The sequence below is a fragment of the Mesoplodon densirostris genome, chromosome 4 (genome assembly GCF_025265405.1).
Source record: "Mesoplodon densirostris isolate mMesDen1 chromosome 4, mMesDen1 primary haplotype, whole genome shotgun sequence".
In the NCBI taxonomy this organism is placed as follows: Eukaryota; Metazoa; Chordata; class Mammalia; order Artiodactyla; family Ziphiidae; genus Mesoplodon; species Mesoplodon densirostris.
Window position 1 is genome coordinate 151,484,461 of NC_082664.1, and position 25,942 is coordinate 151,510,402.

General features: G+C 46.9%; 2 protein-coding genes and 1 pseudogene across 2 annotated transcripts; 2 read left to right on the forward strand and 1 right to left on the reverse strand.

Annotated features, from left to right (window-relative positions):
- Positions 1-643: 643 nt before the first annotated feature.
- Positions 644-3,709, forward strand: LOC132488197 (histone acetyltransferase KAT7-like; annotated as a pseudogene).
- Positions 3,710-8,401: 4,692 nt separating this feature from the next.
- Positions 8,402-8,581, forward strand: CTXND1 (cortexin domain containing 1). The gene has a single exon (XM_060095367.1). It carries the CDS (start codon positions 8,402-8,404, stop codon positions 8,579-8,581), a length of 180 nt encoding a protein of 59 aa, XP_059951350.1.
- A 7,863-nt stretch (positions 8,582-16,444) lies between these two features.
- LOC132487632 (annexin A2-like) lies at positions 16,445-17,506 on the reverse strand. Its single transcript, XM_060095368.1, has one exon. It carries the CDS (start codon positions 17,462-17,464, stop codon positions 16,445-16,447), a length of 1,020 nt encoding a protein of 339 aa, XP_059951351.1. The 5' UTR covers positions 17,465-17,506.
- Between the last annotated feature and the right edge of the window lie 8,436 nt (positions 17,507-25,942).

Consider the following 25,942-nt stretch of genomic DNA (forward strand, 5'->3'; position numbering starts at 1 on the left):
GAAACGGGGCTGGAAGGGACATGTGCCAGCCCAGTAATTAACATTAATGAGCACACTCCATCTGGAGGGTGGAAAGATGAATCTGTTCTTTGCATCCAAGTTCTTGGCATTCATTCCAGCTGGAAGCATCCAGAAAATGCTGATAATCTTCCTCTGGGGCATGCTACCAGGTTATAGGGACAAATTTTCACCCCATACAAGACACGGGAGGGTCACGAGACAATTTCTCTGAGGTCTGACTTTTACAATTGATGCAGGGTATCTGATATTAACTGAAGGCAGACCGTTGGCCAGGGATTTCAGAGTCTGTGTTTGAGAGGTCACACTGGGTGCAGCTGTGAAACACAAGAGCATGAAACTCCAGCATGTCCCTTCATCCCTGAGAGCCACCAAGGACCATGTGGCATCAGTGCATGTGGCCCAAAGCACAGTCCTGGCTGGGGTCAGAAATGTGAGTGTGCTCCAAGGTCAGCTATGCTATCACTCTGAGATGCTGAGAAACCCCCTCCCCCTCCCCTAACTTCCAGTTTCTTCATTTCTGAAATGGAGACAGGTGGACGAGATCCATATTTTCAAAGTAGGGTCCAAGGAACCCTAAAAGTTCCGTGGGTGCCCTGAGTGGAAAATGTACACCACACTCAAGATGGTGTCACCACTGGATAGGGTGAGAAGAAGTGGTCCTGCGTGCTCTAGTAGTTGCAACAGAAGGATATATTTCTGGAAAAAGAAAAGACAAAGCAAACATGATTAGGCAATACAACTGTCCCTCAGTAGCTGTGGGGAGTCTGTTCCAGGATTCCACTGGATACCAAAATCCACAGATGCTCAAAACCGTTATATAAGATGGCATAATCTATGCACGTCCTTCTGTATACTTTTTTTTTTTTTTTTTTTTGTGGTACGCGGGCCTCTCACTGTTGTGGCCTCTTTCGTTGCAGAGCACAGGCTCTGGACGCACAGGCTCAGTGACCATGGCTCACGGGCCCAGCCGCTCCGCGGCATGTGGGATCCTCCCGGACTGGGGCATGAACCCGCGTTCCCCGCATCGGCAGGCGGACTCTCAACCACTGTGCCACCAGGGAAGCCCCTTCTGCATACTTTAAGTCATCTCTAGATTCCTCATGATACCCGATACAATGTAAACACCATGTAAATAGTTGCAAATACAATGTCTGTGTATTGAATACCTCCAGATGAGAGGGATGTCTGAGGACCTCATAACAGTAGTTGTCTGTCTGGAAATGAACTGGATTGCTTGGAGAGAGAAGTCGTTAAAAACTGCTCTTCGTGGTTTTCTTCTTGTACTTTTTGAATTTTGAACTGTGTATAAGCATTGTTTTATACAACGATGTTAAATATAATCCTCAAAAACTTAAAAATAGAATTACCGTTGATCCAGCAATTCCACTTGTGCAAAAGAATTGCAACAGGAGAAGGCTCTAGACGCTGTGAAGCAGCGATTGGGATCGTCTGCAGGATTGGGACGCTACAGAGGCCGCCACGGAGCCCGCCGGAGCCACCCTTCCTACTGCTGCTGCCGCCGCTGCCCGAATCGGAACCGGTGGGCCGCAGCCGCCGGCAGTGCCGCAAAGGAAGAGGAATGCAGGCAGTAGTTCAGATGGAACCAAAGATTCCGATTTTTCTACAGATCTCGAGCACACAGACAGTTCAGAGAGGGATGGCACATCCCGGCCATCTGCCAAAGTCACCCGCTCCTCAGCCCGGCTGAGCCAGATTTCCCAAGATTCCAGTCCTGTTGGAAATTTGCAGTCTTTCGGCACCGAGGAGCCTGCTTATTCTACCAGGAGAGTGACGCGTAGTCAGCAGCAGCCTACCCCAGTGACTCCGAAAAAATACTCGCTTCAGCAGACTCGTTCATCCGGCTCAGAAAGTGAGCAAGTGGTTGACTTTTCAGATAGAGAAACTAAAAATACAGCTGATCACGATGAGCCTCCACCTCGAACGTCAGCTGGAAATACCCCTTCTTCTGAGTCTGCTATAGACATCTCCAGCCCCAACGTGTCTCACGATGAGAGCACTGCCGAGGACGTGTCCCTCAAGGACTCGGGCAGTGATCTCTCTCATCGCCCCAAGCGCTGCCACTTCCATGAAAGCTACAATTTCAGTATGAACGGTCCTACACCAGGCTGTAACTCCCTAGGACACCTTACAGGAAAACACGAGAGACGTTTCTCTACATCAGGATGCCCTCTCTATCATAACCTCTCAGCTGATAAATGCAAGGTGAGAGCACAGAGCCAGGATAAGCAGAGAGAAGAAAGGATGCTGTCCCACAGGCAAAATGGCAACAACAGGCGTGCAACCAGGCACCAACCAAGAGGCAGGTGCGATATAAGGAGAAGGTTGCTGAACTCAGGAAGAAAAGAAATTCTGGGCTGAGCAAAGAATAGAGAGAGAAATATATGGAACACAGGCAGACCTATGGGAACACTTGGGAACCTCTCCTGGAAAACCTGACTAGCGAGTATGACTTGGACCTTTTCGGAAGAGCACAAGCCTGGGCTTCAGAGGGTCTGGAGAAGTTAAGGCTGCAAGGCCAAATCACAGAGGGGAGCAACGTGATGAAAACGATTGCTTTTTGTCGCTATGAGCTTGATACTTGGTACCATTCTCCCTATCCTGAGGACTATGCACGACTGGGATGTCTTTACATGTGTGAATTCTGTTTAAAATACATGAAGAGGGCTTCCCTGGTGGCTCACTGGTTGAGAGTCCGCCTGCTGATGCAGGGGACACGGGTTCGTGCCCCGGTCCGGGAAGATCCCACATGCCGCGGAGCGGCTGGGCCCGTGAGCCATGGCCGCTGAGCCTGCGCGTCCGGAGCCTGTGCTCCACAACGGGAGGGGCCACAGCAGTGAGAGGCCCGTGTACGGCAAAAAAATAAATAAATAAAATAAATAAAATTAAATAAAATAAAATACATGAAGAGCCAGACAATACTCCACTGACACATGGCTAAGCGTGTGTGGAAACACCCACCCGGAGATGAGACATAATGCAAAGGTTCAATCTCTGTGTTTGAAGTGGATGGCAAGAAAAACAAGATCTACTGCCCAAAACTGTGCCTGTTGGCCAAGGTGTTTCTGGACCACAAGACATTATATTATGATGTAGAACCCTTCCTGTTCTATGTTATGACAGAAGCAGACAACACTGGTGGTCACCTGATTGGATAGTTTTCCGAGGAAAAGAATTCATTCCTCCACCACAATGTATCCTGTATCCTTATCATGCCTCAGTACCTGAGACAGGGCTATGGCAAGATGCTCATTGATGTCAGTTATTTGCTTTCCAAAGTGGAAGAAAAAGTTGGCTCCCCAGAACGTCCACTCTCAGATCTGGGGCTCATAAGCTACCGCAGTTACTGGAAGAAGTGCTTTTTCGTTTCCTGCATAACTTCCAAGGCAAAGAGATTTCTATCAAAGAAATTAGCCAGGAGACAGCTGTGAATCCTGGGGACATTGTCAGCACTCTGCAAGCCCTTCAGATGCTCAAATATTGGAAAGGAAAACACCTAGTTGTGAAGAGACAGGACCTGATTGATAAGTAGATAGCCAAAGAGGCCAAAAGATCCAACTCCAATAAAACCGTGGATCGAAGCTGTTTAAAAGGGACCCCTCCGAAGGGCACTTCAAGTGACCCGTTACTCCGAGCCAGCAAACCCCAGCAGGAGGAATCCGTACTCTAGGGATCTGTCTGTCATTTCTGTTGCTCTTGTGATTGGCACAAGAGCTCTTGTGATTGGCATCCCCCTCAGGACTGTCCTGGCTCCGACCTTCATGTACCCTGCAGACGCTGGTTCTGAGGAACTGTTTTTCGGCTCAGTGAGGTTGCCTGGATGGGATATCTGTGTTAGACTTGAGTGCAGATCCCTCGTGGCACTGACCCAAGGTGTTGTGTTTTGGTACTGTACCTGTCCAGTCACTGGTTCTCTCCTCTGGCCCCATGAGGTCGTGTCGTGTCTTCTAAACTTTGTAATAGTGCTTCTTGCCGCCCGGTCACCAGGCCACCAACTATGGTTACCGCCACCAGGACCTTCCCAGTTATTCCTTACGTGTGTTTTTGGAGGGGCAGGGAAGAGGTAACACTTCTGAGTGTGTGTGTGTGTGCTGGGAGGGGGTCCCTTCCCTTTAGATTTCATCTCACTTTAAGTTTTTTCCTCCATTTTTACTGAAAGACCTGTTTTTGATCAGTATCAGGCTGACCAGAGCCAAATACTTTTGAAGACTCTTGCAGGGACTAGTCTTGGTTATAGCACATTATCTGAATGAGATGGAGAAAAGAATTGAGAGGTGGTGATTCTGTATTTGGATTTGAGTTCACCTGTGGGCAGTGGGCAATGTCTTGGTGGAAGGGAATGGAATACGACTTTTTGCCTCACCAGAAAGTGCTCAGTAGTAAATGCTTTCTTCTCTTTACTCCCTGCCCGTTTTTACGTTTGCAGGTGCCCAAATAATTTCCAGTTCTCCTTTTCATACTGCATGTTAACTGGTTAATTATACTGCAGAGACCTTTTCACCAGTACCAGTCTGATATAGCACACCTATACTTCCACGTAAGTTACATTGCTTTTGTCTGAACATCCTTGGAGAAGTGACTGACAATGGCTTCCGTGTCTCAGCCCATGACTCATCAAGGCAGAATGGTCACCGGTGCCAGGGTTTGCTTCCCTGTTCACCAATGCCTCCCCCTACCCCTAGGACTAAAGTGCTTATGCCCTTCCAAGAACTCCTCCTCCATTTCCTTTTTGGGACTTACCACCATCCCCCCATTCTCTGGCCTCCTATTTTTGGTGTTGTTTAAGTGAAGGAAGAGATGCTCCCTCTAACCTCTCTAGCCCATTATAACATGCTACCTTGGGGCAGCTTTTTTTTTTTTTTTTTTTTTGCGGTACACGGGCCTCTCACTGTTGTGGCCTCTCCCGTTGCAGAGCACAGGCTCCAGACGCGCAGGCCCAGCGGCCATGGTTCACGGGCCCAGCCACTCCGCGGCATGTGGGATCTTCCTGGACCAGGTCACGAACCCGTGTCCCCTGCATCGGCAGGTGGACTCTCAACCACTGCACCACCAGGGAAGCCCTTGGGGCAGCTTTTCATGTATGACATGTCACCCTGTCCTACAACACCACTGTCTTCATGTGGAGCCCTCACCATAATCCCAACTCTGGTCATTTGTGCCTTTCTCTTGTCATCTTTGTACACTGCTTATCTTCACTGTGGGTTGGGGGCAGCTAATTTTAAGCATGTTCAGTGGCAGCTCCCTGCCAGTTTCAGTGTCACTGTTAAAATTTATACAAAAGCAACTTCACTGGGGGTTTTCCTAAGGGGTAAAGGCCTTTTACAGAAGATAACCCTTCCCCACATGTAGTAGAATGTGCTGTTCTATATCTACTCCTCAGTAGAGCATGTTCTCTGTTCAAAAAAAAAAAAAAAAGAATTGCAGCAGGGTCTCAAAGAGATATTTGTACACCCATGTTCACAGCAGCATTATTCACAATAGCCAAGAGATGGAAACAACCCAAGTGTACATCAGTGGATGAATGGATAAACAAGACATGGTATATTCATACAATAGAATATTTATTCAACCTCTAAAAAAGAGAGAAGATTCTGACATTCATTGAATGACTCTTGAGGATGTTACACTAAGTGAAATAAGCCAGTCACAAAAAGAAAAATACTGTATCGTTCCACTCATATAAGGTACCTAGAACATAGGACTGTGGATGCCAGGGACTGAGGGGAAGGGGGAATGGGGACCCGTTGTTTCCTGGGCACAGAGTTCAGTTTTGCAAGATGAAAAGAGTTCTGGAGATGGATGGTGGTGATGGCTATACAACGATTTGAACGTCCTAAATCCACTGAACTGTGCACTTAACAACAGTCACTATGGTAAATTTTATGTCATGTATATTTTACCACAATTTTTTTAAATGTTATATTTTTTATTTTTTAAATTAATTTTTATTGGAGTATAGGTGCTTTAAAATGTTGTGTTAGTTTCTACTGTACAGCACAATGAATCAGCTATACATTTACATATATCCCCTCTTTTTTGGATTTCCTTCCCACTTGGGTCACCACAGAGCATTGAGTAGGGTTCCCTGTGCTATACAGCAGGTTCTCATTAGTTATCTGTTTTATACATAGTAATGTATGTATGTCAATGCCAATCTACCAGTTCAGCCCAGTTGTTTCATGGGCACAGAGCTTCAGTTATGCAAGATGAAAGGATTTCTGGAAATGGATGGTGGTGATGGCTGTACAATGATTTAATGTCCTAAAACCACTGAACTGTGCACTTAACCACGGTCACTATGGTAAATTTAATGTCATGTATATTTCACCACAATTTTTTTTAATGTTATATATTTTTAAAGAGAGAAGGAAAGAAAAAACAGCATCAGAATAAATTGTGGCCACTCCCACCACCATGCCCAGGGAGAAGCTGCCCAGGCCAGACCTTCCTGCCAGCCCAGCTCATGACTGGGAGTGGGCATCTTGGGAGGTAATCAGCCTTCTTCTGTCCTATTCTGTTCCAGCTGCTGCCAGTGTGGGTACCTGCTCTATAAGGGAAAGGCCACTGCTCTCACTGACTCCCAGCTGTGATGTCTGGTCACTCCCCCTCCCTCCTGGAGCAGCCCCACCCAGGGTGCGAGCCCACCCAGTGGCTCTTGTGAAGTGGTGATCACTCCAACCAGCAGGTCAGTGCCCTCTGGAAAGGGGTGAGGATGGAGACGATGTCTGAAAGAGGGGCAAGCGGGACTTCCCTGGCAGTCCAGCTCCTCTAACACAGGGGGCATGGGTTTGATCCCTGGCCAGGGAACTAAGATCCCATATGCCATGTGGCGCGGCCAAAAAAACTTTAAAAAAAAAAAAAAAAGGAGGGGAAAGCATAGTCACCTGTGGTTACAGATATGCCAGGACCAGCCAGCCCAGGGTTGCATAGGTGCCCTTCTGAAGTTGCAAAGTGGGTGGGGGAGATGGGTCCCCACTTTACTTTCCATCAGAGAAGAGACAGGCATGCAGAGGCCTAGGGGTGGGATGTGGGACCTTGGGTAAGTCATTTCCCCCCTTTCTGTGACTCAGTTTCCATGTTTATAAAATGGGCATATTGATACACAGCTAACATGCCTCCTGGGCTGTCGTGAGGATCAGATAATAAACTGGATGTGAAAGCACAATGTACAGCTCAAGGGCTCTGAAAATTCAGCGGGGGGGCAGGCGGGGGAGGGGGGTGATAACGAGCAGCTGTGCCCCTCGTCCTAAGCTCTCCCTGACCGCTGGGCTGCAAGGATGTGACCTGCCATCTTGGCCTGCTCTGGGGCACCCACAGGGCCAGGGACCATGCTAGATGGACTGAATCCTCACACCCTTGTGATGCAGCCTTGTGCCCTGTGTTATCACAGCAGGGAGGCGTAGGCCTGATACAAGGATAACCTTACACTGCCCAGGACTGCACTGCAAGGCAGCTGGGCTCGGGGTCCACCTGACTGCCAGAACTGTTCTTCCGTCACACCCGCAGTTTTCCAGCTGTGACTCTGGGCCTCAGCAAAAGTCCCTCAGGAGTCCCAGCAGGCCCCCATAGAGGGGGAAGGGATGCAGACCCTCCATGCTGCCTGCCCACCCAACTCTGGGACAGCAGCTCCTCTTCAGTCTATTCATGTATTGGTATTCAACGTTCATTTTCATTTGAAACGTAAGTTCTACTGCTTTAAAGAAAATATATTAATTACCTAATTTTAAAAAATGCTTTCTGGGGACTTCCCTGGCAGTCCAGTGGTTAGAACTCTGCGCTCCCACTGCAGAGGGCACGGATTCGATCCCTGGTGGAGGAACTAAGATCCCGCAAGCCGATGCAGCACAGCCAAAAAAAACCCAATGATAATAAAATAAAATAAAATGCTTTCTGATCACCCTCAGTCAGTGGCTTGGCAGAGTTGAAAGCATTATTATAACTCATCCTAAACGGTTTCAGAGGGTGGAGGCAACTTCAGGGGCTCCATCCTCAGCAGGTGCTTCTGCTACAGCCCAGCTCTACCCCTGCTGGGACTCCTCCGTCCCCTCCCCCACCCGCTAGGACGCACTGGCTGGGCCCTGGCACCTGGGTTGCCTATAAGGGTCAGGGCTGAGACCACGTAGGTGCCTGAAAAGGAGGCACGTGACCCTTCCTCTCCTCGCCCTCATGAGGGGGAGGGGAGGGGGAGCAGCAGACTCCCATGCCAAGGGGACATATAAGAAGGGGGAGGGCTGTGCCCTGCCCGCACCCCAGGCAAGTTGGCACGACCCTCCGGTCCCCACCGCTATGGCTCTCTGCAGGGGTGGAAGATGGTACCAGTCAACCGTGAGCCGGAGGAGGAGCCCAAAGCCGCTGCTGAGAGATGGAGGACCCCACGCCTGAGCCCGTCTACGTTGACGTGGACAAAGGACTGACCTTGGCCTGCTTCGTCTTCCTCTGCCTCTTCCTCGTCGTGATGATCATTCGCTGCGCCAAGGTCATCATGGACCCTTACAGCGCCATCCCCACATCCACCTGGGAGGAGCAGCACCTGGATGACTGAGGCGCCCGTGGGTGGGGGCCGTGGCGAGGGACCGAGACCCCAGCACTCTCTGGACAGGGTTGCCCCGGGATGTGCCTCTGTCCCCTGGCCACCGGCTTTCCAGCCCATGGAGGCGAGAAAGGATTTGGCCACCCGGGGATGGAGAAGGTTCACCTTAGCCTTGCCTGCTCTCACGGGAGCAGCAGGGTGAGATGCTCGGGATGCTGTGGGTGTTGCAGTGGTGGGCCAGTCTGGGGATAAGAGCGCTGGACCGGGAGTCAGGAGGCCCGGATTCCAGTCTGGGGAATCACTGTGAGCTTAGGGGGCGGTCATCTTCCCTGGCTCACGCACACCTTTTGGCATCGGATACGGAACAGTCACCCACCATCATAACAACAGTGGTCTCGTTTTGAGGAGACTCTTGCCCTTAACATGCAAAGTAGCACACACACTACCCCTGGAGGCTCCCAGCACAGACGTTCACCTGAGCCCCAGCCCCTTCCCAGTGGGCCAGCAATGGGGCGCGGTGTGACGTGGGAAAGGAGTTGGAAGGTGCATCACCCCAAATTCACAAAAGGCACGGGGGCTGCTTCCCAACAGTATTTTTTTAAACTAAAATATAGAGGGGTATATTTTTCCTGTTATAAATGAAATGTGTATTTTGGAAGTTTGGGAAAATACAGAAAAAATAGAAGGATGGGGGAAAATAACACTTATAATCCCACTTCCCCAAAGCCGCCATTTTGATATATTTTCTCCCAGCATTTTTTACATGTATTTTTAAATAGTCAAAATCATACTGTGTGCATGATGTTGTATCACTTCATATTAGAGCATGAACACTTTCTCATTTCATCAAGCACTCTTTATAGCCATCATTTTTACTGGCTGCAGAGTATTCCATCAGGTGGATAGGTCATAGTTTCATAATTATCTCCTTTGGTCTTACAATTCTTTTTTCTTTTTCACTAACTTTTCCTCATGCAAAATTATTTCACCCAGTGACCTCTTGAGAGCACACAGTTATGAGATTAATATCAGACAGGAAGACCTGGCTTCTAGTCCTGTCAGTCACTCTAAGGCTGTGTGACCTTGAGCAAGTCACTTCACCTCTCGGTGCCTCCGTTCCCTGATTTTAAAAAGGGGAGGAAAAGCCTTGCCCTTTTGTTTTGTGTAAACCTCATGTGAATGAAAGGACAGGAGTGGGAGTGCTTTGAATGTAAACGTGCTCTGGGGGGACACAAGGGATAAGTTGTTGATAATGACTCTTCTCCCTCTTTTCCCACCCTTCTGACCCTCTCCCACCCCATTACCTATATCTAAGACCTTGCAGCAAGAATATTGGACCAGAGCCCACAAACCTGGCCCCAAGTCCCAACTTCTCTACTTCTTTTCTATATGACCCCAAATAACTCAGCCTCTCTGAGCCCCAGTTTCCTCATCTGTAACATGAGGGAATAACATCTACCTCACAAGGTTGTTGTGAGGATGAAATGAGAGAACATGGGCAAACATTGGTGTATTTTCTTGATTTTACCACCCCAGGAGAAGCCAGGGGTCTGAGCTGGGAGGAAGAGAGGTCTGGCTTCCCCCGTCTCTGCAGAGCCTGGAACCCTGGGCTTTCCTCAGTTCCCAGGGCCACTGCTGAAAGGCCAAATCTCCCAGCCAGGACCACTGGTCAGAGGAATACTCACAGCAACCTCTCCCAGCACCTGACCTCAAGGGATATGGTGTCTATTAATTCACGTAATTATCATTGTCATCGGTATTCCCAAAAACATAATATGAAGTTAAACTAGACCACCAGAATTCCCCCTCCTTCTGAATGCATTTATTCCATCCCTCTAAGGCACACCTGCCATCCCCATCAGAAGTGCCCTGCAGCTGTGAAGAAGCTCAAGGCTCCCTTCCCACCACCTGCATCCCAGCCATGGGTCCCACTCCATCCCAGGTCACCTGGGAAGTGGGTTTCCAAAACACCATCACTACTAGGTGATCCCTGAAAGTGAACAAGCCCACAGCTGCTCAGACAGCTTTCCAGGGCATATCCAGCTGTTCCTCCCTCCACACCCCCACTGTGTGGGATGCACAAAGGGACAGCTGGCAAAGGCAGTGGACCAAGGTGCATTGGAGGCTCTGTATGAGGGGAGGATCTAGAGCAAGGACCTTGTACATTGCCTCAGGCCTAGCAGCAGCCTTCACTCTGCAGCCTACCTCAGAGATACCAAGCACTTCTGTGAAAAGCTCATCAGCATGGATTTACAATGCAAATCAGAACCAATGCCCAATCAGTTAATAACAGATCCCAAGGAACAAGAAGAGGTCTTGAAGACCTCATTTGGAGATACTTTAGAGCTCTCAGGAGTGAAAAACAGGTGCCTGAGGGCCATGCTACTCAAACCATGATGAAGGACAAATAGCATGTCCAACATTGAGGGGCTTGTTAGAAATCCAGAATCATGGATCCCTACTCCAGACCTACAAAATCACAGTCTCTGGAGATGGGGCCCAGGAATCTCTTAGCAAGATCTACCAAGCGATTTGTATCCCTGTTAAAATTTGAGAAGCACTGCCCTGGGGATCCTTTGGTCTCAATTATTTCTTTTCCACACCTAGATTCTCTAATATTTCCCACTCTATCTCTTGACTCTTTTTTTGGTGGCAGAGGGAAATAACATTTCAGAAAAAGATGGAAAATTTCAAAATCACCCCAAATCCAAGCCTCCACAAAATAGTGATTTCTATTGTGTGTCCATGTGTTCCCTTCTAATCCTTGTCCACGTGCAAGATATTTTTCTCATAAAAAGCTTTGGTTACATCATTTAAATCAATATCTCCTAACATTTCATCATAAGCATGTTTCTGCTACAGTCTTCCTATTTATCATTTTACTGGCTATAAACCATGCCATCTAGTGCATGTACATAGTTATCCAGAGTCCTATTAATAAGTACTTGGATTGCCTCCATTTTCCCTATTATACATGTTGCAAAATTAAAAAAAAAGAAAGAAAGCAAGCTAAAGACAGATATGACGAACCCTGGGCTTCCTCAGGTTGGTGGAGAATAAATATTTAAATAACACCCCCTCCACCTTAGAGACACATGGGGGACGAAGAGCCATCTAAACATTTGATCATATTAGGGGAAAAACCAACTGAAATTTCAAGCTTCATTGTTGCTTTAGCTGCTAAAGGATGGAGGAGATGGTCCTTTGTCATCAGAGCATCTTAGCCAGTTTCTAGCTAGCTGAGATGAAGTTTGGGGTTTGGTATGGAGAGGTAAACTGGCCAGCAAAAGAAATGAAGAGAATTTTTGAAGACTGGAAGCTGGCAGAGAGCAAATGAAAAGCATCTGTGGCATTGGCCCTAATCCAGGACTTAAGGCAAAATATGATCAGAGAGAAACTCCCTGCGGCAGGGAAAGGGTGAAGGATTTTGCAGACAGTGGTGTCTTGTGGTTGATTTTACGTTGTTGCCTGTTCTGTGCTCTGCTACAATCCCTCCATGTTACTCCAAATCCTCAGTAAAGTCTGATACACAATCCACTTTGTGGTTGTGGTATTTGGGGGCAATAAAGACCTCTGGAAGGTGGTCAACGTGAAGAAATGTAATCTGGAAAGGGATAGTCATCCCAGGGACAAGTGAGGTGGCAGAAATAAGCAGAAGCAGGAAATCAGAAAGCAACTAGAGTCCAAGAAAAATTAATTTTAAAACATCAGAATGACGGTTGCTAGCATAAATGTGACCTCTGAGAATGCTCAGATAGGCTGATGTGAATAATAGCACACTCGTTTTACCAGCGTGGTATATCGAGTCCCATCATCTCTATTTCATTTTTTCCAATTAGTTGCTCAAATATCTACATGCTCTTATTGAATTGAAAGACCCGTGACTCCCTCGCCTATAAAATTGTCCCAGAATTTCAAGGCTAAGTCAATCCAAAAGGAGCTGGTCCTAGGGCTTCCCTGGTGGCGCAGTGGTTGAGAGTCCACCTGCCGATGCAGGGGACATGGGTTCGTGCCCCGGTCTGGGAAGATCCCACATGCCATGGAGCGGCTAGGCCCGTGAGCCATGGCCACTGAGCCTGCACGTCCGGAGCCTGTGCTCCGCAACGGGAGAGGCCACGGCAGTGAGAGGCCCATGTACCGCAAAAAAAAAAAAAAAAAAAAATGGAGCTGGTCCTGCTTCCAAATGTCAGGTAGAGAGAATTTCAAAGCCTGGTGTGTCCACTAGTGTGGTTTCACACCCTGCAGTCTAGCTGTTGAAGATGTGTCCTACATGTGTGATGGATGACAACCTGCAGGGCCCTCTTTGGTTTATAGCCCAGTCTGCTGAGAGGTGCTCGAGCTAAGCTCACTGGTCCACATTCACATGTCCAGTCGTTCTGTCCAAACAGTACAGCCAACTGTGTTCAGGGGGACAGGACGGCCACGACCACACCAACCGGCCCCCTGAATCCTCACGTCCTTGATCATCATCAGCTAAGACTCTCCCTCCTTCCTGGGGAGTTTGTCTTTGGGACCCGTATCACTCAGAAACCTAGCAGGAAAGGGATGCACACCCAAAGCATTAAATGAAGAGGGTTTAATGAAAGAATATTTACAGAGGTTGGGCAGGGTTAAGGGAAACTAAGGGGGTTGGCAAAATACCCATGGATGGGCAACAGGGTGAGTCTATTACCACTTGGGCCTGAAGCGACAAGGGGAGGGGGTGTTCTCAGAATCCAGTGGAAGCTGTAGCAGTGGGAGAGGAGTCCTCCAACAAAAGCCATGGCCACAGGTAGACAATCAAAATGCAACCCAGTGAGAAGAGAATATATACCTTGATTTCTCACCTTCTGCCCTCTAATCTCCTATGCCATCAGCCAAGAACAGAAGCTAAAGGACAGGGGACTCTGGATGATATCCTTCATATATATTAGCAAACTAGAGCAAACGAAAACTAACCAGTACAGTGCACCCCTATTACCACTCAGCATTCATCGTGGTTGGGGAAACTATATATGTCCCCAACATAGGGGAAATATAAATTCCCATCAACAACCACATTGTCTGAGGCTGCTATCAGTTTAGTTCCGCTTCCCGGGAACTTACATTGTAATGTATCCACTTGTAGGTGAGTGAATGAAACGATTCATATAAAGCATAGCTGCTAGAGTCCCCTCTTCTATGGCTGGTCAGGAGGCCTAGGTTGACAACCACAGTGTCATTCTTCTGCCACCCATTCCATATCCCCTCTACCTTCTGGCAGTCCCTCCACTGCTGGAGTCTTTTATCCAGTGGAATGACCCAAATCTTCCTTCATAGAGGATCCAAATTCTTGGTGCCCTGTCTTTTTTTTGGTTGCCAGTTTCCACAGATCCCCACCCCCTCAAAGAACTTGACAAGGCCTTGAAGGCCTCACCTGGAAGCATTTTTGAATGCTCAGGAGAGAACAGGTGCCCTAGGACAGTGCTAGTCATGCTGCGGTCGTAGGACGGATAGCCTCAGCATCACTGGGGAGTTTGCTAGGAATCTAAATACATGCCCCCACCCCAGACCTACAGAGTAGGATATGGGATGAGAAATAACGAGAGATTCCCCAGTGAATCCCTGGGTTCCAGAGCTAGTCCTCCTTGCCCTCATTGTGGAGCAATACCATTTCTTCTGAGATATTGGAATAAATCACCCTGACAGCACAGGGATCCCCTTCTCCACCTCCTAGTCCAAGATGAGGAGACCCAAATGGCTACAGGATGATCTCGGTTTCCAATTTAACAGACCCATGACTATGTTCCCTGGTGGAAATATTTCTTCTTTGTTACTAGGAATTTCCAAACCCACCAAGTCCAAGGTCACAGGATGGAAAACACAAATTCTATAACTGGGTTATTAGGTATCATAGTGAGAGGAATCACTCTCGCTTCCATCCCTTGGTTCCCAGACTAGCATCATCCAGCTCAAGGGAAGATGCCAACGTATACTGGTCTCTGGTTTAAGGTGAAGACTGCATCCTGTAGGTCAGCCACCATACCTGAGCCTTCCACAGGCCATTCTAAATGTCACTCAAGCCAACTGCTTCTGGGTGATGAGGCATGTGGTAAACCAGTGAATTTCCTGGACATGAACCCACAGCTGCACTTCCTTCACAAATGAGTTCTCAGGGAATTCCCTGGCGGTCCAGTGGCTAAGACTTCGCCTTCCAATGCAGGAGGTGCGAGTTCGATCCCTGGTCAGGGAGCTAAGATCCCACATGCCTCAGGGCCAAAAAACCAAAACATAGAACAGAAGCAATATTGTAACAAATTCAATAAAGACTTTAAAAATGGTCCACATAAAAAAAAACTTTAAAAAACAAACAAACAAGAAACATGGGTTGTCTGGTTTAAGGTCATGTTTGTGAGATACACTGAGATAAATGAAAGACTACAAACGGCGAGGGGGGCAGAGGTATGCAGAATACGAATCTATTCCCACCACCCTCCATGATGGAAGGGGTCCAGTGTAATCAACTTTGCCAGTGGTGGCTGGCCTGTCTCGCAAGACCCATCCCTGGGGAAGGATGCCGTGTATCAGGGGCTGGGCATTGGCTTCATCCTGTGCAGGGTGCATACCCAGAAGTGTTGGAAACCAACCAGGTGAGCCTTAGTGAGGGAAAGCCCATGTTGTTAAACCCATGTACAGCCTCCATTCCTTCCACTACGGTCACTTTGTTCACAGTACCACTGAGAACACACCAGAGTGGAGAGGGGAAGGCATCCCCAGGTTGGGTCATTGTGTCCACCTGAATATTGACAGCCTTCTCTGCAATGGATACCTTTTGATAGACATTTAGGTGGCACATGAATATCTTCACATTCAGGGCTCCTTCAAAGACATCCTTCTACATAAATCTCCTCAAGACTGCCTTGAGTCCTCTCTTCCAATCTTACTGCAGTTGGGTCAGCACTCTGAATCTCCTACTGGGGAAAGTCAGAAGCTCCCAACAGCATCTTTATCTGCCACAGACACTTCCTGTACCATTGGGTCTGCTGGGTCTTAAGGCTCAATTGAGCAGGTAGCTTTCATCACAGCCTGAACCATTCTAGAGCCTTTGATTGCTCTGGGTCCCATTCCGAACCAGCAGCCTATGACGTACCCAGTAAATGCACCAGAGTGGCACACACAAATGTGCTCCACATTGCCTCAAAAACCCAAAGAGGCCCATCATCCATGGAGCCTCTTTCTTCATGATGGATGATGCAAGGAAAAGCAAGGTTTCTCACCTAAGAGGGAATATCCCAACATGCCCCTGACTGCTGGAATGCTAGAAAGTTCTCCAATATGGCAGGTTCCTGGACTTCCATAAGGGTTTTCTCTCACCCTCTCGCAAGCATGTGCCATGTGTGTTGCTTGCTACTTCACCAGAGCCGGTTAGCATAATGTCATCTATATAATAGACACTCATGAAGTTCTGTGGGTTGTTAAGATGATCAGGGCCCCTACAATACAACAGAGAGAAGGAAAATGGCAAATCCCTGAGGTAATGCAATTAAGGGGTACCACTGTCCCCTGCCCGATGAAGGTGAACTCTTTTTTATTACCTTTATTTTTTTTTCCTAAAGTAAAAATTCAGTTTATTCATCTGTTTATGACACAGTACTCAGAAGGCAAAGTGTTTCACATCATAGATTTCACTTCCAACTCCTTGGAATGTTCATTTCTTTGACTATAAAGAGAGACTAGATCGGAAAGCCAGGTAATGCTGAGGCAACTAAACTAAGGATGGAGCGGGTGGGGTGGGCAGTGCTAACGTCATCCTCCCAGGGATGGGCACAAGGGGACTGAGAGCCACAAGCTGATTGTGTAGAACTGGTAGCTGGGAGCACGGAGCAGCCATCCTGGACCCTTGGGCCATTGCGGGCTTCAGTCATCCCTACCACGCAGGTACAGCAGCACTTTCTGGTAGTCGCCTTTGGTGTCTTGCTGAATGTAATAGTATAGGGACTTGCCATACTTTTTCTTGAATTCAGATCTACTTTTCAACATGACCACTTCACTGTGGGAGATCATGATTCTAATCAGGACCTTATCGTGAGTGCCCTTGCCCTTCATGGAGTTGTACAGTCTGTCAGCAAAATACAGGGGCTTTGTCTGAATGCACTGGACTCCGTTCAGGAAGGCATTTTCCAGGTCTCCTCTGACCTCCTTCTTGATGCTCTCCAGCATGTCATAAGGGCTGCAGCTCTTGTACCTTTCAAATACTTTCTGGAGGTGGCACATGTTCTGCTCGGTCATGATGCTGATCCACTTGGGAACATTAGTTCCTCTCTTCTTCATGCCAGCATCATAGAGATCCCAGGCATCTTGGTCAATCAGTTCATAATCAATGACAGAGCCATCCTCTGCTCTTTGACCCTTCGTGAGGGCAATCATCAGCTTGCGGAAGTCACCAGATGTGTCGGAAATGATATCCTTCTCCAGATCGGTCTTGTACACTTCCTTGCAGACTCTGTTGATTTCCTGTAGCTCCTGGTTGGTCCTTGAGCAGATGATCTCAATGAGGGAGTCCTCATCGGTCCCCAGCCCCTTCATGGAGGCTTTCAGATCGGAAGCATCATACTGAGCAGGTGTTTTCAATAGGCCCCAAATCACTGTCTCCAGGTGGCTGGACAAGGCTGACTTCAGTACTGATGCAAGTTCCTTTTTGGTCCTTCTCTGGTAGGCGAAGGCAATATTCTGTCTCTGTTCATTGCTGCGGTTGGTCAAAATGTTAATGATGGTTACCTCATCCACATTTTTAGTCTTGATGGCCGTTTCAGTGTTCAGAGCATCCCACTCAGCATCAAAGTTGGTGTACGCTTTGACTGACCCATATGCACTTGGAGGTGTGGAGTGATCACCCTCCAAGCTGAGCTTGCAGAGAATTTCAAGAACGGTAGACATTTTGAAAGAAGCTGGGCCGGGTGCAGTGTGCTGCGAGCGTCCCCAGATGCAGAACCTATTATCTTTATTAATTGGAATGCAGTAGAAAGTATTTTCTGGTACAGCGGTTCTCAAACTTTAGCGTGCATCAGAATCACCTGGAAAGCTTGAGAGAGAATAACCTACACTGAGCCCTGGATGCTCTTCCCTGCCAACAGATCTTAGGCATGGCCCGCCGAGTGCTCCAAAACCAACTCTCTAACTTTGAATACTTCAGAGAGGGGATCAGAGTGTCTGTCACTGATGCCCCTTGGGCTTCTTACAAAGTCTCGCTCACTATCTCTCCTCCCTTCTGCACCAAGGACTGGGTGACCTTGCTAAGTTCTGTTGTACTCCCTTCTCCAAGAAAAGGAGTGCCCTCTGGTCCTGATACAATAATTAAGAGGAACCACAGAACTCAGAAGCCTTCAGCCTAACTACACAGAGAAGCAGCTGGTTGATACATGCCTCCCCCCCATAATTATACTCTGTAGTATCAGCCAGCCCCATTTCATAACAGCCCATCAAATGGGGAAATGTTGGGTTTCACCCTGAAGGTAGAATGGGGGCTCTGGCTTCCTATGAATATATACTAAGGAAAGAATGACCCCAGAGGGCTAAAAGATGGGATGACACCCAGCAGGCTGAAATTTGGGCTACATAAGCAGTGCTTCAATGACCATTCTTATGCACATGACTGTTTCCTTCTCTTAGATTACCAAATACAGCTCTAAGATAATTTGAAAGAAGAGCTTTGTGTTGAGCTTATAGCTGTGAAACAGGGAACTCCTTGATACAATGCCACACACATTTATGAGCAGCTACTGTTTAATGGGGGGTTTGAACACAAAGATGAGTCAAGCACAGCCCTGCTCTTAGGAAGCTCACTTCCATGGGTCAAAATCAAAGTTCCAACCACTGTTCCACAATTTGACAGCCTCAATGTTAAATTTCATGAGGTTGATAGTGGTACTGTGGTTATGTAAGAAAATATCCCTGTGCACAAAGTGAGAGAGTAGCATTGACATACATACACTACCAAATGTCAAATAGATAGCTCGTGGGAAGCAGCCGCATAGCACAGGGAGATCAGCTCGGTGCTTTGTGTCCACCTGGAGGGGTGGGATAGGGAGGCTGGGAGGGAGATGCAAGAGAGAGGATATATGGGGATATATGTATACATATAGCTGATTCACTATGTTATACAGTAGAAACTAACACAATATTGTAAAGCAATTATGCTCCAATAAAGATGTTAATAAACAAATAAATAAATAAAAAACAGATAAATAAATAAAATAAACATTAAAAAAAGAAAATATTCCTGTGCTAAGAATACACTCGGAAGTATTTAAGAATAAAGGACCATAATGTAAATTACCCTTAAATGGTACAGAAAAACTAGTCTGAGTATATACATTTACATATATCATATTGGAGAGTATAAACATATGTACATGTAAAGAGAGAGAGCACAAATAACACAGCAAATGGGGTAAAATTTAACACTAGTTAAATATGGCCAGAGACTTCTGGTGTGGTCTTTATATGGTGTTCTTTATACTATCCTAATTCTTGCAAGTTTTCTGTAAGTTTGAAATTATTTCCAAATAAAAAGATTTGTTTTAATGGTAATAAAATGTTACCATTTCTCAAAAAACCCCCACAAAACACCGCAATTTGCCAGGCTGAGAAAAGTGTTGCCCTAGAAGTTCAAAGTTGTGGAATCCAGTCTCAGCTCTGCCACTCACTCGCTATGTGAAATGAACAAGTCTCTTCGTTTATAAAAAACTATCAGAGACAGTGGCGGGTCCAGAGATGGAGGTAAAGAAGCAATAGTGCCCTTAGGCTTGGGGAATAGGCGGGCTTTCCCTGGGATCCATGCCCCGGAGGGCTCAACATATCACAAACATACACACACAAATGAATATATTCAAGAGCACGCGGGCCCCTCTCCCCTTGGGACTCATCCTGATGCGGCCCCACCTGTATCCTATGTAACCTCTCAAGAGTAATACTGCCCAGACCCCAGGGGAGCGCCTCTTCACACCTCTGGGCTGCGTCCTCAAAATAAAAGTGCCTATGTGAATGCCACACAGCCGTGTGTTGGGTCACTGCTAGCGCTGGCGATGGGGGCGTCCTCCCTCCTGCGGGGGTGCGGGGGAGTGAAAGCACTTTGGTAAGAGAAGAGATGGATTAGGTCACTCAATACTTCCTCCTAGCACGGATACAACTGATTCTTGCCCCAACCTGTGTCATTTTTCGGTCCTACCCAAAATTCATTTTCTTGATTGTTTTCCAATTTGTGGTTCTGGCACGGGATTCACAACAGCTGCACATGGCAATTAGGGAACATTTTGCAATGTTAACTAATTCATATTAATTTATATGTACATAAGTCTCGACATAACATAAATGGAGCGTGATACTAATTCTTTACTTTGGCAACCAGATGGACACTGAACACTAGGATTATGAATAGTTTTATTTTTATAAAAAGCACTTAATAGGATTTAATCAAATTAAAAAAATAAATTTAGACATTTCAACTTGATTTAAATAAGCTTGATATGAAATGCTGATGTTCTTTAATTATAATTTGTATCTTGCCTTTTCATTTTAATAGATAATTTTGAATGTCAAAGAAAAATAACTGGAAATGAATATAAAGTACATTTTTCAATTTTTAACATTTAAGGTGTTGATGAAAATATTTACACTTCATATACTTTGAGTATAACTCAATTTACTTTGTAATCATTTACATTAGTCTGTCAGTAAAACCCAAATTATGTGAAAAGCTTGATTAAGATAGGATAATTAGTGATTCTAATGAAATTAAGGCAAGAAAAACTAAAATTTTTAAAAAATAAAATTTTATTTTAAAAATACTGATATAGCAATTCATGAATTTGTACATCTTTAATGCTCATTCCAACATCACCAGCCCATCAACACTCTTCAAGTGCAATGATAATTATATTTATTTATATTTGATATTTTGCCAGTTTTCAATCATATAAAAACCATAGCTTTGCAAATATTTTTGTTTTGTAATTATGAAAATGTGTATGCCAAGGTAGGAGAATAGAGAGTATTTAATAGTTTGTAGCTTCACTTGTAGCTCTTAAATATTGAGACATAAGTGCGTCTCCATGTGTATTCTTGGCCAAGCAGGGGTGGACTTATGAATACAACATAATCCCTGTCCCCAATAATCTCCCAGATATTCATTCATTTATTTAACAAGTATATATTGAGTGCCTACTCTGTGCTAGGTAATGAAGAACTTTCCACGAGCAAAAGCTGACTCTGCCCCCAAGAGCTTAAAATCTAATGAAGACAGACATTGCTCAAAAATCACAGACAGCAATAGTGTATTCATCTCTGGGATCAAGTCCTCTGTAGACACAGAGATGTTCCATCCAGATCCCGCTTCAAGAAAGGTCTTATTGTTCCAGGTTTTGTGTGCTGTTGGCAGACAGCCTCAAAATAAGACTGGCCCCAGTCTTATTTAGTTTCTCTCTAAGAGCAGAAAAAAACCAAAGCCAAGCAGACAAAACAGACCCTTCAAGCAACCATCATTTGTAACCATCTCCCATAGATCAGTAGTTCTTTGAGTAACTTTCTGCCTCTCCCTCAGCCCTGGGGTATCAGAGAGGACAGAGAGAGAGAGATACAGAGAAAACAAACTCTTACTGTGGAATGCAACCCTGCCACATTAATTTTTCTGGGGTTGCTAAAAGGAACACGCTCCCAAACTAAAGAAAGAAAAGAAAATTTTAAATGTAAACACTTTGGAGGTCCATTTTTGTATTGAGACTCTTTGAGATAATTATTAATTATGATACTTAAAATCCTAAAGTTCCCAGACTTCCCTGGTGGCCCAGTGGTTAAGACCCCGCGCTTCCGATGCAGGGGGCGTGGGTTCGATCCCTGGTCGGGGAACTAGGATCGCACATGCTGAGGGGTGGAGCCAAAAAAAAGAAATCCTAAAGTTCCCTTGTCTTCAAAACATTATCTTGGCCCAAATCTACCCTCATCCTCAGAATAGCTCTAAATGGCATTTTAAAAAAATTTATTTATTTATTTTTGGCTGTGTTGGGTCTTCATTTCTGTGCGAGGGCTTTCTCTAGTTGCGGAGAGCGGGGGCCACTCTTCATCACGGTGCGCAGGCCTCTCACTATCGTGGCCTCTCTTGTTGCGGAGCACGGGCTCCAGACATGCAGGCTCAGTAGTTGTGGCTCACGGGCCTAGTTGCTCCGCGGCATGTTGGATCCTCCCAGACCAGGGCTCAAACCTGTGTCCCCTGCATTGGCAGGTGGATTCTCAACCGCTGCGCCACCAGGGAAGCCCTCTAAATGGCATTTTAAGGTAAACCAGTGTGAGTGAGCAGGCGCAGGGCAGGGAAGTCCCATGGTGAAAGCAACAAGGCTCCTCTTTCCTTGCTCCCCACCTGCCCAGGGCAGGGGCTTCTGGGCCCTGGTACCCAGTGCCTGCCATGCTCAGGATAGTGGCACGCCCGTGAGTCCAGCTGGCTCCCTCTGACACCCTCCAGCAAAAACTCCAGCAGGCCGCAATCTGGCAGAAACATCACTGGGCTTGCTCCTCCTCCTCAAGTGAAGTTTAAAATGGATTCTAGGGCTTCCCTGGTGGCTCAGTGGTTGAGAGTCCGCCTGCCGATGCAGGGGACACGGGTTCATGCCCCGGTCCGGGAGGATCCCACATGCCGCGGAGTGGCTGGGCCCGTGAGCCATGGCCGCTGAGCCTGCGCGTCTGGAGCCTGTGCTCCGCAACGGGAGAGGCCACAATAGTGAGAGGCCCGCGTACCACACACAAAAAAAGAAAAGGATTCTATTCTCAGTTGCATAGTCATCCATTTAGATTCATCATGGGCCAATGGTTAAAACACGAAGTGTGAACAAAGTAATAATTAATAAGGAAGATACAGTGATAATTACAGCCAATTTGCCTTGGGATGTTCATCACCGGATCTGTCAGCTCCATCTATTTGATCAAACGTCTCTAGTTCTTAACATACCATTGTTAAAAAGAGAAGATTTGACCATGAAAAGCATTTTTGTCTGTTTCATTACCATTATACACAGGTAGGTTTCAGTGAGCTCGGTTCCCGAACTAAAGACTATTAAATTCACTTCTCATGTGGACCTGGCAATGGGAATTTCGAGATTGAGGCTGGAAAACAAAGAGGCTCATGTTGCTGAAGGTTAAGGGAAAGTAATCATTGGAGAAATCCCACGCCAGACCCCCTATTAACATCCACCCTGTGTGTTTCTCAGACTCCAGGGCCAGATCCAGCAGGTTCATCCAGCATCACCAGCCCCTAAGCCCATTAAATGCACAGTGAGGGGATAAGTATGTGATCTCCATAGCTGGCATCAGCACTCTCTGGTGCCAGCGGGCAAGTGGATTGATAATGATTTTAGATGACTTTTACCCACGACCCAGGGACCTCTGGTGAAGATCTGCCATGTGCAATAGCTCTTTAGGTGTATTTAGATGAGGAAAACAAGACGGGTCACTCATGCATGCTGATGCCAGGAGATAGAGCTAAGGGAACAATTCCAAACACAAGGTAGAGAACAGAGATTTCAGTGAAGCAAGCAGGAGCAGAGGTGGCCCTGGGAACACAGCCCACAGGAATTCAGAACAAACCCAAGGATGACTTCGGTCTTCCAAATTCAGAGAATACATGTTTGGATCAATCTTATCTAGATAGTAGGGCTCTGGGAGACCCTGGTGACTCTACAGTAAGTCCCCTACATACGAAGCTTCAAGTTGTGAACTTTCAAAGATGTGAACGTGCGTTTGCATGTCCAATCACGTTGTTAGTTCATGTGTCTGGAGTATATTGTCACATGCACGCATCCTCTACAAGTGGTTGTGCTTTTGTGCACTTTACTGTGCAGTACTGTATAGAGTACAGTAGTACAGTATCTTTATTTCAAGCCCAGGATGTCTGGAAGCAAGTGAAAAGCAGCAGTATACAGCCGATTGTGTTAGTTGGGCACCTAGGCTAACTTTGTTGGACTTTCGAACAAATTGGACTTACGAACGCACCCTTGGTATGGAACTCATTTGTATGCAGGGAACTTACTGTACAGGATTTCCACTGAAATCAGCAAAGCATTGAAGACCATGGTCCCAGTGCACAACTTCGTGGAATAAAATCAGCTGTGCAAGACCAGTTCAGCCTCAGAGCACGATGCTTCCCAGCCTGTGTGTGGCAGAGACTACGAGCTGCACCCCACCTCTGAGGATTCCATTCTCCCCTTCTTCTTTAGCAGTCGAGCTCTGGTTGTAAGCTGAGGAAGCAATGTGTTCAGTTAAAAGACTATATTCCCGGCCATCCTTGCAATGAGGTGTGGTCTTGTGACTATGTTCTTGGCAATAAAACGCAAGAAAAGTGTAGTATGGGGTTCCCAGGAAGGCTGCTCAAAGGGTACCTAACTCATCTAGGAGGAGGGCCCTTCAGCCCTTCATCCCCCCAACCCTCACCTCTTTTTCTTTCTGCAAGCCTGGAACTTGGGTGTATTGGCTGGAGCTCCAGCAGCTTTTTGCACCATGCGGTGACCTTGAGGTTGAACCCCATGTGCTGAGGATGAGGACCCTGGGTCCCTAATGACACTGTGGAGTTGCCATACAAACTCCAGACTTCCTGGATCCAAAATGCTTTTAGGTGAGAAAGAAACACCTTAATGTTCCTTCGAATTGATAAACATGCTCCACTCTCAGGTCTTTGCACTGGCTGGACCCTCTGCCTGGAGCACCCTGCCCCAGATGTCCATCTGCCTTGATCCCTCACTTCCTCCAGCTTTCTAGCAAAAAAGCACTAAGAACCAGAGGCACTAAGGCCTTCTCTGACCACCCTGTTTACAACGGCACCCATTGTTCCATAGAACCTATCCCCATCTGTCATAGTGTAACCGAAAGTGGGGTCCGGCTGCTAGCCACTCAAAGCCAATGAAGAGGCAAGGCTGGTGGAAAGGAAAGTTTGCTTTACTTTGGATGTTGGGGGTGGGGGTGGAGGGCGGACTCCTGTCCTAAGGCTGACTCCCCCCCAACCAACAATCAGGGGGCAAGAGCTTTTATAGACAGAGGGAGGGGGCTACATGCAGAAACAGCTCTGACAGTCATCTTGAAACTGGTCATAGGTGGTCTGACCACCATCATCTTGATGGTTTTAAGTACAGTTAATCTTTAGTTCCAGGGTTGGTTTGTTTCCATTTCTTTGAGGCCAATTCTCAGGATTGTGGCAGCTTATGTCATGGATACAGTCTGGTCATCAGGTAGTTAACTTCTCCACCTGGTGTGGGTTTCAGTATCTATAAGACAGCTCACAGGATATGGCTCAGAAAATTATCTATAGCCCTTGAGAAGGAACTAAAGGTCCTTGACTATGCTTAATGACTAAACTATTATTATTTGGTCTCCTTTGACTGTTTTGTTTCTGCATTTTCTCCCTTCTCTGATTAAACTTATCCTTTGGCTAAAGTTTTTACACAGACAGAAGGCAGGCGGAGGACATGGGGGGCATAGACCATAGGGTCCGCTCCATTTCAATAGTATGTATCTTTTCCTTGTCCATTTGTTTCCTGTCTATCTCCCTCCACTAGGAAGTAATCATCACAGGGCACAAGGGCATTGTAAGTCACAGCTATTCTGTGACCACTGCACCTCTTGTGCCTAGTACAGTGCCTGGAACAGAGAAGGCACTCAGTAACGATTTGGTGAATAAATGAATGAATGAGTAGCATAATCTAATGGGCAGGCTCCGCAGGCTCAGTCATCCTCCCAGGCCCTGGTGTGGGGTCCATTAGGCCCAAGATGTGTACCAGGCATCCTCTTCCCCTGTGGTCACCAGGAACCAGGCTGCCTGTCTGCAGTGGTCAGGGCAGAGGAGACGGGGCAAGACTCACACTCCTGACTCTGGTGGGCTTGCAGGGGGAGAAAAGCAAGCCCCTGGCCCTTTTCCTGCCCTTTCACAGTTCAGGTGTGTGAACCCTTGACTTGGGGGCTCAGCCAAAGGTTCATAATGTGCTGATATGGCTACAGGGCCCTTGAACCAAGTCTGCACCCCACATACGTCCATCAGTCGGCCCCAAGAAATACTGAACGTGAGGGGTACCGTGATGCGTAAATTTATGTGTCAACTTGGCTGAACCACGGTACTCAGATATTTGTTCAAACATCCGTCTAGGTGTGGCTGTGAAGGTAGTTTTCGGATGAGATTATCATCTAAGTCAGTGGACTTTGAGTAAAGCAGATTATCCACCATAATATGGGTGGGATTCATCTAGTCCGCTGAAGGCCTTAAGAGAAAAAAGCCTGATCTCCCTGGAAGAGGGGATTCTCCAGCAGACCACCTTCAGACTCAAACTGCAGCTCTTCCCTGGGTCTCGAGCCTGTGGCCCACCCTGCAGATTTTGGACTTGCCAG

Coding starts and splice junctions, on each gene's coding strand:
- LOC132487632 (XM_060095368.1), bottom strand. CDS start 17,464: ATGTCTACCGTTCTTGAAATTCTCTGCAAGCTCAGCTTGGAGGGTGAT.
- CTXND1 (XM_060095367.1), top strand. CDS start 8,402: ATGGAGGACCCCACGCCTGAGCCCGTCTACGTTGACGTGGACAAAGGA.